At 36.4% G+C, this 16,385-nt stretch overlaps 1 protein-coding gene across 6 annotated transcripts in view; it reads right to left on the reverse strand.

Moving 5' to 3' along the window:
• Positions 1-16,385, reverse strand: part of CC2D2A (coiled-coil and C2 domain containing 2A) — a 56,080-nt gene that overhangs the window by 11,515 nt on the left and 28,180 nt on the right. For all 6 annotated transcript variants that reach the window (XM_064653196.1, XM_064653197.1, XM_064653195.1 and 3 more), the window contains 9 exons: positions 14,149-14,287; positions 13,188-13,391; positions 9,474-9,566; positions 7,706-7,797; positions 5,703-5,870; positions 4,139-4,244; positions 2,660-2,769; positions 2,454-2,550; positions 1,065-1,163 (listed from right to left, as the gene is read on the reverse strand). In XM_064653196.1, the coding sequence (XP_064509266.1) occupies positions 1,065-1,163; positions 2,454-2,550; positions 2,660-2,769; positions 4,139-4,244; positions 5,703-5,870; positions 7,706-7,797; positions 9,474-9,566; positions 13,188-13,391; positions 14,149-14,287 (1,108 nt within the window). The remainder of the gene's footprint in view (positions 1-1,064; positions 1,164-2,453; positions 2,551-2,659; positions 2,770-4,138; positions 4,245-5,702; positions 5,871-7,705; positions 7,798-9,473; positions 9,567-13,187; positions 13,392-14,148; positions 14,288-16,385) is intronic.

The following is a 16,385-nucleotide window of genomic DNA, read 5'->3' on the forward strand; positions in this document are numbered from 1 at the left end:
GCATATTATTAAATTATCTAGCAGAAGCAAGTGGACTAACCCTGGTTAGACATACACTGTCCAAAACCTGTCAGCAATGAAAAAATACCATGCTTTCTTGACTCCCATGACAATTACATTCTGTTATGCCTTGCAAACAACCCAAGAAAACCACTTTGATCTCCAAGTCCTGCACTTCAATGAGACTCCCATAGACTTACCCTCCAAGCAAAGAATCCAGGAGGCTCACAGTATGCCTTAAATCACTCAAGCTTCTGAGAAGTGCCCCATATACCCAGAGAAGAGCAAATTAATGTGTCATTAGGAATGTAACTGATGTCTCAGTTTCTTACTTCATGAAGATTCTGACTTTTGTGATATGATGACTTGAACTACACACAAAAGGAACTGCCCTGTAGAAAAAGTCCTGCAGCAAGATTACAATACGACAGGACTATCAATGGAAAGAATTCGTTTCCCTAAACTAAGTCTAGGATGGGAAGCTGGACAAAAAATGCCTTTCCTGTGTGAACAACTACATGTTTTACTATTACTCCCATGACTAACTGTTGATATTTCATGAGAAATCTTCTCTTGAAAAGGTCTAAAAATGAAGTAAAGAAGGGGTTGGGAGAGGCAAAGGTGAAAATCTGATGATTCACAGAAAGTGTGAGAAAAAAGTTCGGTCAACTTTCCTATCACCTATCTAGGTGATATTTCTATTCCTGGTTCATCTACCTAAGCTGTGCAATACCAGAGATCCCAAAAGCCACTGAGAAAACCATCTAAAAGATCTGCACTTTTAACCTCATTACTGAAGGATGCCAGGCTGCATTGTCACTGTAGAGTATGTTTTGTTTATCTCTTCTCCCTTCAAAACGATGAACTTAGACAAATGATCACCAAATTTGTCAAAAACCTCAGTAGTTTCAAACAATTTTCATAAAATTTTTTCACTTTCAAACAATTCCATAAAAATAAACTAACAAGTACAGAGAACATCATTAAATCGGAAATCCATTCCCAGCCACTTTCCATTGTCCAGTTCTGTACTTTAACAGCTTTACTCCCATAAAAACACTTACCCTCGCTTGAAAATATATGGTAGTAAATGGAATCTTAACACATCCCAGCCAGTGTCTCTCAATACGAGTGTGGATTCCACTACCTCTTTCACGATCATCCTATTAAAAAGTTGCCCAACATAACACTTTGTGAGATAGGTTCATTTCCTTTAATCAACAATTTAATCAAGGCATTAGTAAAAATTCTGTATTAATATTATTTACTCTAAGTATCAATTCCATTACAAGTACAGCAGTTATTGTTCTGCATGCCTTTCAAGCATGCCGAGTCTGCAAACATACAGGAACGTCACAGTCCATGATACAGTGTGTTTCCACTCCAGGGTTCAAGTCACATATAACCTCTGATGGAGGACTCAGAACTCTGAAAAGGAGTGCACAAGAGCCTTAGACAAGGTAAAGAAGCTCTGGTCCTCTAATGAAATATTTTATTAGTACTGAGAAAAGCTTTTCGAAGGTAAAAACTGTTTGAAAATCCAACTACACCCTGTGGAATGGAAACATTGTTTTCATATGTACTGCCTTCCAGAGATTTCCAAATCTTGTATGATCAGCCTAGAAGTTATTTAAAAAAATTTCTCTAGAGGCTAGAGAGACATACAAGTTTCAAGAGTGTACTTTTTTCCCTTCTGCTTCATCAAATATAATTTCATTTTTGAGGACAGAATTCTGGTGAAATTTGTGCATTATTTATTTTTGGGTTATATTTTCAAGAATGTTGAGTGCTGCTATTTTTGTGTATGCTGAATTAACTAGGAAAGCTTTCACTGGTTTCAACAAGGGAAGGAGTTATGTCAACACTGAGAGCTTACAAAAATTTCTTGTTCCTAGTACTTGCAATTTTTATCTCATTTAAAAAAAATAATGCATACAACATCAAGATGGTTGGTTGCTTTTATTGGGTTTTTTTGTTTCTTGTTTTCTGTTTTTTTTCATTTCACTAAATACCTTGTAAAACAGGATGAGACAGAGCATAATAAGATAGTTGATAATAAGTACAGAAGCTGGGATCATTCATCTGGAATTTAGTAAAAAATTCTGATTAAGGTTAAGAATAGAATTCAGATTACAATTCATGTTACTTCTCAATTTTAGTATCTCCAATTTCATTAAATAGGAATAAAATATATTACATACACGTGTTCAACTCTATCAGCAGTTCATATAGTACAAGCTTAAATTTGTACAAAGGTTAACACTGTAAAGATTACTCCCTCTAACAACCTTGCAATATTGACTAGATATAAAATCATAATGAATGACAAAATAGAGAAAAGAGAGGCACAGGAAGTGCCTCAGAAAGTTATGACATGGAAAAGTCTTGTTCTGTCAACTTCAAAAAGCTCACAATATTCTGTAATGTATGCTGTCCCTCAATTATGAACTCACCTCTACAGCATCATGAAGTACTTCATCAAAAACATTAATGAAGACTTCATCTTTCACTGACTGCAAACTGTGGGTGCTGTAGTCACCATTAGGAGCTCTGAAAAGGTTAAATAAACCAAAAAAGTTATTTGAACAGTACAGGAAAATGTGAATAAATTTGCAAATGAAATTATTGTTATTCAGAAATTGGTTTCATTTTGCAATACCTAAATGGAAGCTCAAGTTCCTCGTTCCAGTTGGGGTTTGGACCTTCTGCTGTTGTTGTCCGGCAAACTGTTCGCTGAAAAGAAACTTCTACAAAAGGACGGACCAAAACCTACAGAGACCAAAACAAAGGAAACAGACCTCTGTAGAAATTCATCAATACACATTCAGTTACACATTTCATGTATTTAGAAAAATAAACATATACTTTGTGGAGATCAGGCTGGTTCAGCCCAGATATCTTTAATATACCTTAAATATTGCAATTCCCTGGCTTCTAAGCATTTATGGACCTTTTAAAAATATTTTATATGCTAACATTTCCAAAAGTTTATGTGTATTCAGAATACCTGACATATTTATATACACTGGCAAAACCACATTTTCTCCTGAGAGTAGAAAAGCTACAGGCTATCTACTCGAGGAAGGTAACTGAAACCAAACATGTGATCCGGACACCAGAGGAAAAAAGTGCACTTGTATCCTCTTATCTGTAATCCAAGAAGCTTATTGCTACAATCCTAGTTGTCCCTGAAACTGGCTCCTATGACAAACAAGCAACTTCTACTAGACAAAACAAATCCCTAATGTGATTAAAAATGCCTTCATTAACATTCAACTGCATATGGCAGAACCTTATCTGCATTAGAAGGAAAACCATAAGAAAAACAGGAAAAAAACTTGAAGGTCTTCCATCTTCATTCAGAAGAATGCTGAATTTAGTTCTAAATAGCAAGCAAATGTAATTTCAGTGTCAGCCATGAGAATGGATGTGCTGATTTAGACTAAGAGTGTACTGGACCCAAAATGCAGGCTGTGAAAATGGCCAGCAGCCAACACAAACAGAAGAGTAAGAACTGAGCAGGCATGTATGATATTTTTTCCTATTACTCTCCTAGGCTTCAAACGTTTTCAGATGAAAGACTTCCATAAGTCTGTAATGATTTTTCTATTTAGCAGCTCCCCATGGATCATTCTTCCAAATATTTGTCCAATACTCACTTCAACACAAACAAACCTCTTTTGTCCACAATACACATAAGCAACTTCTCTGGGCACCAACCAACTGCTGCATGAAGAATCACAACCTTCTGTTTGTTTTGAACCTAACTCCTACCAGCTTAATTTGACAATCCCTCATGTCTGTACTTACAGAGCCAGGAAATAATCAATCCCTATCCAGTCTCTATATGACTCATGATTTTGTGCCTTTCTACTATATTCCTCCTCCTCTACTTGTAATCATTGGTGTTCTGGCTGAAAGCCCCATCATTTTTCACTGAACAGTTACCATTCTGTGTATCTGACATCCTCATCGCCTTTCTCTGAACCTTTTGTGGCTTTACTCTCTTTTTGGAGATCAAGGAAGGAGTGGGCGAGCCAACCTCACCAATAAGATACCTTTCTGATGGTGCAAGTTAGTGTCTGTGGAACAGAGAAACGCTCACAACCTCGCAGAAAATGTCAGTTTTGTAATATACCTGGTTGAATGCCCAGTCTGGGCTACTGGCTGGACTCTGAGCTGACGGAGAGGCTGCAAACATCTCATTAAAGGACCTTGAAGATTTCGATGGTTGTTGAAGTTTGCTACAGGAGGAAACACACAACAGCAAGCAGGAAAGACAGAGAATTCATTACAAAATATGAATCTCTCACATTCTGTATTAGCCATATAGGATTCTGGAAATGCTCCTGATATTTTTACCTTGGGTAGATATTTATTTGATCAAGTAACACAAAAAGAACGCCAGAAAGGGGTATTCAGTGTATAGTTCTAGCAAGCAAGAGAGGGCTTTCTGCCTGAAGGCACTCTTTTCTGAAGAGCTTACCAACCCCAGAGTTTTTTTCTGCCTCCCCCATGTAATCTCCTTGAGCTACAAGTTTTTAAGTTCAAGTAGTTGAATCCCCACAGAATTCATAAATAGTGTAGACTTCATGGTCTTTAGGCAAGGCCTTTATGGCAAAATTGAATCCATATGAATATTACAGATTTGGCAACTCATGAGTGAAATAAAAGAAAATAAATATTAAAATGTTTACTTTCATAGTGTTTCCACATAACATTTTTTTTGTAATAGCACCACATTAAGAGATTATAAAAGTATAACTATTCATATGGTAAACAGCTCAAAATAAGAGATCATATAATGCAAAAAGATTAGGAGGGGTTTTAATTATTTTTGTAAAACTGCTAATGAATTGAAATTTTCATCTTCTTTTTCCTGTCCACGTTTCTAATATGAATTGCTTTTCTCCGTATCAACTTATTTACAGAAATCCAACAGAATCTCTATTATAGTAAAAGATAAAACAGCAGAAGACACTAAATTCTGTAATTGGCCACCTTGAAAATACCTCGGAGTTAAATGCAAGGTGTATTCATACTGGGGGAGAGAGAGAAAGAACACTGCACTAACACATTGCTTCTGGAACTGAACCACACTGTTCAGAACTCCAGTGTCTGTACATGACACAGCATCACGCAGTGCAGGCATTGCCTTAATGGGCCTGAAGGTAAAGGTCACCTTTAAAATTAGTCAGAACCACACTAGGCTCAGTCTATTAACTTAAACAAACAGTTCATCAAGGAGAAGACGAACATGCTACACTCAGGAGGCAAATACAGTATTCCACCGTGAAGAACTGGATTTTTTTAAATACTTGTTAAGAGATTATGAATTAAAAATTGCCCTGAGTATAATGAAGAGATTTGCTTAAGGTATAATTCATCTGATATTACCAGAGTTATAATGTTGTCAAAGCTGCAACTTATCTTCCAGGCAGCTTTTTCATCAAGCAGATTAACACAGTTTCTGGTAAAACATGTCTTGAATTTAGCAACTACTGAAAAATGATCATATTATTCTACAAGCTTACAAAATATCAGTTATTTATCATGATTAATAAAAAGACAAATGTATGTTTTTATCATGAGAATCAAAACAAAACACATATGGCTGAATTGCAAAATCAATTTCTTCAGCTGTCCTCAAACCAGCAGAAACCAGAAATGAATCTGTACTGGAAACAGGCATTTAAACATACCTCATCACTGTTTTTCTCACTGGAATATCATAAGCTCTAATGATGTTCACTAACAGTTTTATGTCTCCATCTGACAAATTTTGTGCTGTGACCTTCTTCCTTTCTTTTCTTCTTGGCCTTAATGGACGTTTTGGCTCTGCCAGTTTGAAGAGGCCGAGTCCCAAAATGCTAATAATCATAAAACAGATATTCAGTCAGTTTTGCACAAAATCCAGCATTCTAATGTCTCCATGACACACATGAAAATTATGCACTAACAGAAAAAGGAAATATATGCTCTTGCTTGTGCCAAACAAAACCCTCTGAAATGTCAAAATGTTGCAGTTGTTTAGTACTGCACAATCCAGTTCTGTCTTATATTTCAGAAATTATAACTTCAATGTGCAAAAAAGTTTGGTTCAGTTCCCCCCCGCCCCCAAAAACTGAGTAAGATACAAACAAGACAATTACACAGCTTCAAGACAGACCTAAACTACAGTGCTATAAACAAGGGATATAGCAGATGACAATAACCACTGTATGGAGAGGCAAAAATCTAACTACACAGCTACGTACAGTGAACAATAGGCCACAGAAAGGAAGCAGAATGAATATACCACAACATACCCTGGACCCTCAGAACTTATAACCCAAGGCAAAGCAGAACCAAAGAAAAAGAAAACGAAAATAAAATAAAGATGCATATTTTTACATATCATGATATCAACTGCAGACTATCCAAAATCCACTTTAAAAACTGATAGCCAATGGCATTATTTCACAGAATCACAGAATCGTTAGGGTTGGAAGTGATCTCTGGAGATGATCTAGTCCAATCTCCCTGCCAAGATAGGGTCACCCAGAGCAGGTTATACAGCAAGGCATCCAGGTGGGTTTTTTTAAGGTATTTTTTTATACATAATAAAAAAAAAAATCAGAGTAATTACTGTTAAAATAACACAAAACCATGAGTTACTGAACTATCTCACTAAGTGAATGCTTTAAACAAATCATGGTGTATTTTAAATTCACTAGCCATTTAACTCAGCAAATGGAATCTGATATGAATTAATATTAATGGTTAGAAAATATCAATGAAGCATTTGATTTTAAACAACTCCAACAGTTGATAATAGTCTGGTTTGGATTTTTCTATTCTGTGATGTAAAAACATGAACTAAAGAAAGGATAAACTCTTTTATAAGAGAGCAAGTCTCTGTGTCTCCAGCAGATGGGACTGTTTAGATTTATACAGCAGGATGAAAACCACTGAATAAGTGTTGTGTTTATAGTGAACAGACACAACTTCTACATGAAAGAAAAAAATAACTTTCACAACTTGTTTACTTACACAATTTTTAAGTGAGCAATACCAATTAAGAGCCAGCTACGCTGTGATGACTGATAAATGTAAAAAGGTATAAGTATAGGATTTGGAACAAAAATCCAAGGAAAGTTCTTAAGTAATAAAAGAAACAATAACCTTAAAAGAAAAAAAGCAGTAATTTCCAAACCCAGTATCTTTTCTGAACATAAACAACATTCAGCATCAGCAAAGAGAAATACATGAGAAGTAAAATAAAGAAAATTACTGCTAAAAAACTACTGCATGTTACTTGTAAGGCAGACACTGACTCCAAGTAAGCATCCCCTACAGAACCAGTAGTAGTGTTACTACCTCTGACACTTGTCTGATAATTCAAAATATTCCATCTGGCTGGGCTATGCTCAGCTTATCAGGTCACACACAGCTCGATGCATTATATCCTTCTATATCTTATTTACATGTTGTCACTTTACTTCTGTCAAAACCAGACTTTTTCGTACAAAAGTTTTTACACACTTTGTTTATCAATACAGTGTCTGTATGGGCAGAGGTGTACAGAGTGATTGGAAGTTTACATGTTATACTAAACACAAAATCACGTCAGTTAGTCACATAAACACACTTTGCAAAAAAAAAGAAAAAATCAGATGGTTTTACATTAATTTTTTTATTTGGAACAGACAAACAGCTCCCTTACCCCAGGCTCAGAATGTCCTCTTCATTGACAAGGTCAGAGAGAAGGAAATGGTGTTTTGCTATGAGGAAACGATTTATTACTGATTCTCGAACCTGTGAATGAGGAGGGGGAAGAGTCAAAAGTACATTTCTAATCCAAAACCACTGCAAATATTTGCATTCTGTCTACTAAACACAAACAAAACATCCAAATACAGATTCTTTATTTTTTTCCCCACTCTTAAGAGGGTCACAGTCAAAAAAAAAATTTCTGCTTACAGCTCATCATCAGAAACAATCATAATGATAAGTTACACTACCAGACATCTCTTTTCCACATCTAAATGAAGTTGCAGAAAGAGCTGTAGAGAAATCTATATGGTACAAGTTAAGGGGAACAAAAGGAATACTTTGGACTGCAGAACAACTGATGAAGCCTGTATTACAAATACTATGATTTTGAGCAAATGTTTAAAATCCTTAGCTCCTTTCATTTCTATGCTGAGGCCATAGAGTGAAGCAGAGAGATCAAAGTCTTCCCTCTTCTCCCAACAGCTATGTGTAAGCAGACTGACAGAATATTGCCTTAGTCGTTTTTTCCTACACTAATGCTACGAATGCCCTTATATTCTGTGCTATTACAAAATCCGAAGTGACAGACATATAATGATCAGAGTGAAATGAATTTCAGTTCTGATGTGAGCAATCTAATTTTCGAGCACATCTGACAATTTCTAAAAGTGTAAAATACTCAAATGCTATTTTAAAAAAGGCTACTTGTATTTAATCTAACAGAGTGACAAATAAAGGGACCATAATATATGTTACTCTGTACTATCACACTACTATTCAGTGCATTGCAACAACCATATGTTTGATACCATGCAAAGCATATGGGGCTGACACAGACATGACAGCTTTGTCAAAAATAAATTTTTTATACCATCATAATGGATCTGGACTTTGGCACTTGCCTGGGAGATTTAAACACTTCATTGTCTAGTTCTTTCACGAACCACTCTTTCTAGCAGACAATTTGTTTTGTCCTACTTTAAATCAACCTTATCATCATATTTCATGTTTTGCTGGCAGGCTAGGATTTGATACACTTTTTGGTATTTCCACTCCTGGTAAGAAACTGGTAGCCACATTTCGCACTTGCTATTTTGCCAAAATAGTCTGAAATTGCAAACTTTTCTTGGTTAGATAACCGCTGTTTTCCTATTTTTTTCCCCCTAAGGATTAAAGAGATTGTCAAACTAATATAATGAACGGACTAGAAAAATAAATTAAAAAAGATAAGGGTACCACAGTGAAGGTAATGTGATGGAAGATATGCCCTCTGCCTTAGGCTGCAGGACAAGACAGTGTGTATTGAATTAAATGACTTTTAATGGTAGTCAGGGCCACTTTCATGGAGATAATTAAGTTCTTAGCATCACAGCTTACAACAAGGAAAATAGGGCAGAGAGGGAAATCACCAAATTCCTGGGATACAACAGTATGAATCTCTGGGACACTGAAACAAAGAAGAATTTACAGAAGTACTAGAAAAATCCAGAATGGCTGGTCATTTTCTACATTACATCTTTTTCAATAACATGAAATTTCATAGACCTCCACTTGTTCGATTAGACCAGTTTCAGACCCAATTTGGAACTTTAAAGATAGGCAGGTCACGTTTAGAGATGAATCAGGTTTTTAGTATTCATGGAAATAAAAGTGTCCAAGTATAGGAGCAACACGTGGCCTTACAGAAGTATGGTGGATCCATATTTTTAGCATCTTACCTTCTGTAGATAGTTGGCAACAATCGCTCTGTGTGCATCTAGATAATTTTTGCTGTCAATCACATCCCTCTCTTGCAGTCTCTTCTCATAGTCCTAAAGATATTTACTAGAGTTTGTGATTCGATATATATTCAGAATTTTATTACACACAAGAAAAATGGTAACTATTTAATTAATATTAATGTAGGGATCACAGTAAACCACAACAGATATCAGATGTTTATAGAGCTATTTTTAATGCTATGTATAAAGTAATAGCACTACTAAACTTCCATGAATAGAGACAAGAATTCCATTAAGTTACAAGATTCATGTGGTTTAAATTACCATGGAGGATTACCTGAAGATTTCCCTCCCTTCTTTTAAAGCTGAACTTTGACCTGCTGCTATAAACTGAAATTCCATTTGAACTGGAAGTGGCTTCTCTTACTGCAGCTGCAATAGGAAGAATCCCTTATAAACAGAAATGATGCAGCATTCGTGAAAGTTGACCTCAAATCTTAACTGTGTTTTAATACAAGTAACTACTTTTCCAAGTAACTAGAAACTACTTTTCATAGACTGTAAAAGTCAAAGAAATTCTACTTTTGGTAGTTTGTTGAGAAAAAAAATATTGAAGAGATTTAATAGCATAACAAAAATCTTCTTTGTACATCATGAGAAAGTAAAAGCTCTTTAAGAAGAAGCCAGAGTGTGAAGATTTGGCTTTGCCTGAGGTTTGATGAAAGACTCTGTAGCCTAACTGAGGGGCTGAGATGGATCTTGGGTACCACCACAAGAAAAAGATTTACTTGGTTCCTGGGGAGAAGTATGTTGATGAGATATTTCTCAAGGTTGTTGTTACTATTCTGGTGGATTACAGTGAAAGCTGTACTGACAGATGCAACTTCTATTCACAAGTTTAGGAAAGTGTTTCATAAATTAAGAAAAGGCTAGAGCTGACACTCTGCTTCCAAGCAAAAACCAGAGCTTACAAATCAGGGGGGTCTCCCAGGATCTGCAACTTAATCGCAGCCTGCAAATCCCATTGGCTTTAGAACCATAGCTAGTTAATCATGTAAAAGTACTCAGTAAAATTAATCTTCAGGTCTGAGCTCTAACATTAAGGATGAACAGCTCAATGTCTAGTTAGTGTCCTTTAAATAGCACAGTGCCCCTGGGATCAATTATAGGGCCAGCATTATTTAGTTTCTTCACCAGTGACCTGGATAAGGAGACACCATACACTGTCAGAAATTTAACCAACGATACTTGATTAGGAAGAGTGGTTAATACAACAACTGACTGAACCATAGTTCAGAGGGCTCTTGATAATTGGAGACTATGAAAACTGAAGCACTAAATAAAAAAAAGGCAAAGTTCTGTACTGAGGGTGGAGCAACTTCATGTGCTACCACAAACTGGAAAGCAACAAGAAGAATAACACACATATTGAAAAAAAATGTGGGGGTTATGGTTTAATGACAACAACAACATGTTCTTTTAGCATCTTTTTAGGGAAACCACCAGCTCCTCCAGCTTGACACTTGTGGGGGTATGCCTGAAATAATGCATCCAGTTTGCAGCTGTCAGTTCAAGAGGCATGTGGAGAAACTAGATGGGATGCACTAAGGGATTGCTAAAGCAGTCAGAGGCCTAGAGAACATGACCTACAAGAAGAGGTCAGAATCTTAGAATAATGTAGGTTGGGAGAAACTTCTGGTGGTCTCATCCAAACTCTCACTCAGAGCCAGAACAACTCCACTCAGGATGCTCAGGGCTTTTGCCAGGTGAATTTTCAGTATCCCTAGAGATGACAAGTCTACAAACCTGCTGGACAATGTGTTCTAGAACTTGGATACATTCTTTGTGAAAAATGTTTCCATTATATCTAACTGGAATTTTTCTTGTAGTAACTTGTGTCTATTATTACCTCACCTCTAAGATGAGTCTGACTCTGTTTTCTCTGCACCATCTTGCTCAGTTCTTGAAGGAAGTGGTAAGATACTCCCTTCAGCCTTGCCTGCAGTACTTTCTGCCTTTCCTTGTAGGTCATGTGCTTCAGCCCTGTATATATTCTGATAGCTCTGTACTGGACTTGCTCCAGTATTTCAGTGTCTTTCTTGCACTGGACAAGATGTTCAAATTCACCAGACTGGTGAGGAAGAGATTAATGAGCAATGCAGTATGGGCCCACAAATTGAGGGGCAGTTACAAAGGAGAGGGTGCCAAACTCATCTCTCCAGTTTCAGACAGTATAACAAGGGAAACCAGCCATTAAATACAACTTGCAAAGCTCAGGTTGGACACGACTTTTTTTTTTTTTGTGATTTTTGTTTGTTTGGGTTTTTTCTGGTTTTTGTTTTGGTGGCTTTTGTTGGTTTTGTGTTTGTTTTTTTTTTTTTAACAATCACTGGAAGGATAGTGAAGCACTGGAACAGGTTATCCAGAAAGGCTGTGGAATCTCCCATTTAGAGATTTTCAAGACTTAGCTAGACAAATACACAGATGACTTCATCTAGTGCTGGCAACAGTTCCACCACTTTAATGGAAAGCAGGACCAGATGACCTCCAGATAATATTTTCCAAATAGTATTTCCATGATTCTATGAATTTTCATACTTTGCCAAAAAGCTAGTAAACCAACTAGGAACAATACCACTTTAAACTTAGTTTTGAAGATCACATCATATAAAATGAATCTAGAATGGGCAATCATGACTTCATCCAATTAATACTTAATGAAAGAAAAAAACCCACAAAAAGAATTCTTAAACTGTGGTTTTTGAACTTTGAATGATAACATGAAAGAATAAAATTAGTCCATAAAATCAACTGGATCAGAAACGTACAGCAAAGATGTACGTTAAAGATGCACATCTTTAAATAAAACATACAAAACTAATCTAAAATTTAAAAAGTAAAAATATTTATTGTAAAGACCAAGACACAATTGAATAACAAATATTTTTAAAAATATATATAATCCAATAGAAAAGGAAGAAAGAATTTTTTCATATAAATTTATATAAGAAGAAGTAGGGATGAAACAGCAGTGCCAAAATCTGAGATGATTCTGCTTCTGTTAAGGCAATGAGCACAGTCAAATGCTCCTTAGCTACATAAACTGCTAAAGAACAAAAGAATGCATGACTTAACACTAATAATGGAGTTGAGATAAAAATAATTGAAGTATGACCCAAATAAAAAAATGCACACATTGCATTTCAGTAAGGTAATTAACAGACAGGCAAGGATGGGGTAAGCTAATTGGAGCAATGTACTAAAACAGAAATATCTGTAACACAGACTATGGTAAAACATAAAAAGGTTTTCATTCTTGCTAGTCATTGCTTCCAACAGTCTCCACAAAAAGGGCTCAAAAGCTAATAAGCCTAAGCCTGAATTATCTCTGCATTACCTTTCTAAATCTGAAATCCTTTTGAAAAAAAAGTCTCTTACCTTTAACAAAAACTATCTTAGAACATTTGTGTCTACCGCAGTTTTTCTGTTTTATTTTCCTTTTCACACAGTGAACAACTGCCTCAGAAAGAAGCTATCTTAATTAGATTAAAATACCACTAGAAAAGACTGAAGGAATAAAATTCTCATTTTTTTTCATGGTCAGCATAGCTCTATATTCTTTAAAAGGATCATTTGACTTAATTGAACTATTATTACTGCAATATTATTAGCATTAAAACTAGAAAAGAAATATTTCAGATAACATACTACCTGGAAGATTTTCTCACTGATTTCTCGTTCATGTAAAGGGACTTGCTTATAGTTTCGGAACTCTGCCACCTCCCCACTCCTGAGCCGCAAGAGTCGGAATCTCTTTGATCTATTGAACTCCTCATCGGAAACAAAATTAAATTCTTGCTGCAACTGTTCCAACCTGAAGAAATCAGGAACCTGTGCCTCTCTGCTTGTAGCAACCTAAATTAGTAAACAAATTAAAAATTTTTCACATAACTTTTGTAAGTAAGTCTTACCTGCAGATTGCAAGGATGCTCATTTTAAGCAAAAGCAATCGAGATGGATCACACAGACTGAAACACCGAGTGTTTTAAAGTAGGGTTTTGCTGAGCAAAGTATATAAGATTAGATACTATAGAATACAATAAAATTCTATTTCCCTGTATCGTAAACAAAAGATTACAGTATGAAAACTATGACAGGACAGAATGATCTAGGGAGCTGTACTGTAAAGACAATCCATTTACACAACTTCAGCCACCTAAATAGCTCCGCAATGTGTTGTTTAGAAAAGCTGAAGCTTCTACAACACACTAGATCTCTTGGTGCAATTGTTACTAATGAGCAACTTCCTATTTAGTACCATACAAGTAGGCTGGGAATTCCCCTGTGCTTTAAGGAAACAACAAACTCAAAATCTGCATTTTGTTTTTAATTTATAAATTAGTCAGTGTGTGCATTTCTTTATATCTATTTTTTGCCACTCCTGAATGGATTATTGAATCATACTCATTAATACATAAACAACCCACTACTAAATGGACTCATAAATCACATTTTTAGTAGACATTTTGCTTTTTAACACTCACACAAATATGCCCATCACAAATTCAAATGCTGGTACCACCCTGGCATGCATGCAGATTGTCTGGGGAGGTACTGGTGACTAGGAGTTTCACAGCTCCATTAGCCCTACAGCTCTGAAAATACCACTTACCATGATCAGCTGCATCAGAGCTGCATTGTTTGGGTCATTTGGATCAAGTTTTGCTTCTGCTGCCCACTTAGCTAGTTTCTTCATATCAGTTAAGCCCGAGGTGCCAATGGATGCAATAGCATCAATATTTTTTAAAGCACTAGAAAGACAGAATTGGCAGAACTTACATCTAAAACACATATGATTTAGCAATACAAAAGGAGTATTTAAAACAATCTTAGAAAAAATCAAAAAGCTCCCCACAACCTGAACAGTAAATTCCAGTACACAATTCTTAGCTGTAGCTATGCAACTGAGGGAATGATCAGTTGCAAAGCCAAGTAAAAGGGAAATATGAGGGAACCAGAGGAAGAGAACTTTTATACAATGTAATAAGGTGCTTACTGATACATTTATGATATACCTATGCTATTCCATGTTGCTGCTTACTAGCAAGTAAGAAGGTAAATTGCCTCACAGCATGAAAGTTAACATAAAAGCTTTGACAAAGAACTGGGATGTACAGTCCTTGTTTGCACTGTATCTTAGCTCCTGTCTTTGATCTGTCTCCCGGATGGTGCTCCCAGACCCACATTATAGCCCTTGTCTCTGCCCCTCCCTGCTGTTTCTGGATAGACCCTGTGGCCTGATTCATCCCCTTGCCATATGTGGGACTACTGCTAGCACTCTGCTCTGCCTGTCATGTCCAGACTGCATGCAGGCTGGCAAAGACACTTGGGAAACCCTTGCAACCTTCTCTCTTGTGGTGCAGCCCTGCTTTTGGTCCTCCCTGTAACTACGAGTCCCAGCTCTACTCCCTATCCTTTGGATGCTCCTGCTCAGTTTCTTGGGATTCACAGGAGGCAAGGAAGTATGGTAAGTAGTCTGGAGACCATATGTACACTGACATGCTCACCAGGCTTCAGGCACCTTCTCACAGAAGCCATCTCAGAAGCCCCACTGCTACCCAAACCTTGCCACATAAATCCAACACTCCAGGACACAGAAACACCACAGGAGTGAAGGTTGCCCCTTTTCCTGTTAGGGGTGCTAATTTGAGTCTTTGTTCTCTAATGACTTGAGTATTTTCAAGAACTTATGGGTCTTTCTTTTAGAATCAGCCAAATATCCAGCAATTACTGCAGCAGCAGGAAAAGTGGTAACATCAAGGCTATCTTTAGGCACTGATCTTGAACACATGCACACAGAATCACAGTTGTGCTGAAAAGCTCCTGGGCAGCAAAAAGTAACATTAGTCATGAAAATCTTGTCTCTGACTTTCCCAACAGACAATGGAAAGTCACAGAGAACTGTTCATCTGCAGAAGGTGTTTTACAGCTAACTTCCTTTTGTAATTCTTCAGTTTTCCACTTACTACAGTGATTAGTCTCCAGAGTTTAAAGTTAACCTTTGAGAATCCATCTTTTTGTTTAAATCTCACGCTATTCTAGTCTCACTGAAGTCAGTAGGTTACCGACAAGCTGACCAGCAAAATACTTGAGTGGCTGCAGCTTTGGTCAAATATAGTAACAGAGTGATTTGTAGGCCAGTGCCTAGCCTCTAAATAAATAAAAATCTGACACAAACTAATCAGCTGGCAGAAATAATTGCTCAGTATTAATAAATATAGGGCAGTGAAGGTACCTGAGAACATTACAAAAGCAGACTTTGTGTATCATCTCCTTGACTTTATGGAATTATATAAAAGCAACAAAATGGACAAATAATCTACAATATCCAACTTGCAGCCACAGGGCAAATTATATTGTTTTGAATGGAATAATATACTCATTTCTGCAGTTCCACACGCTTCTCATGGAGAAAAATCATGGAATAGTATTATCTTGGAGTGATCTGACAGATGACAATTTTCCACTGATAAAATCACCAACAGAGTCAACCCCCCATACTAACTTCTACTGCTTTCATAGCATAATTTTTATCATTAATGACAGAAAAGGCAGTTAAAGCATGTGTCCAAACAGCATCTCCAAATGCACTTCAGATAAGAAAGAGCTGGAGTCTCTGTTCTTAGCAAAATGATTACAGGAAGGTTCCTTGACAATATATTCACTTCCTAGTAGAAAATCATAAAATTGAATTAATCAGCTTGAGTTTAACTTTAATGGTATCTAGAAAAAATATGCTAAAAAGTAAAATTTCTACCTAAAATCTATTAACCAAAAACGTGTGCCCTAAGATATCTGCAGGGGGTTACAGGGCAAAGTAAAAATTCCAAACTTAAGGAAAAAGATTAT

This window comes from Pseudopipra pipra, chromosome 4 (genome assembly GCF_036250125.1).
Source record: "Pseudopipra pipra isolate bDixPip1 chromosome 4, bDixPip1.hap1, whole genome shotgun sequence".
NCBI classification, from domain to species: domain Eukaryota; kingdom Metazoa; phylum Chordata; class Aves; order Passeriformes; family Pipridae; genus Pseudopipra; species Pseudopipra pipra.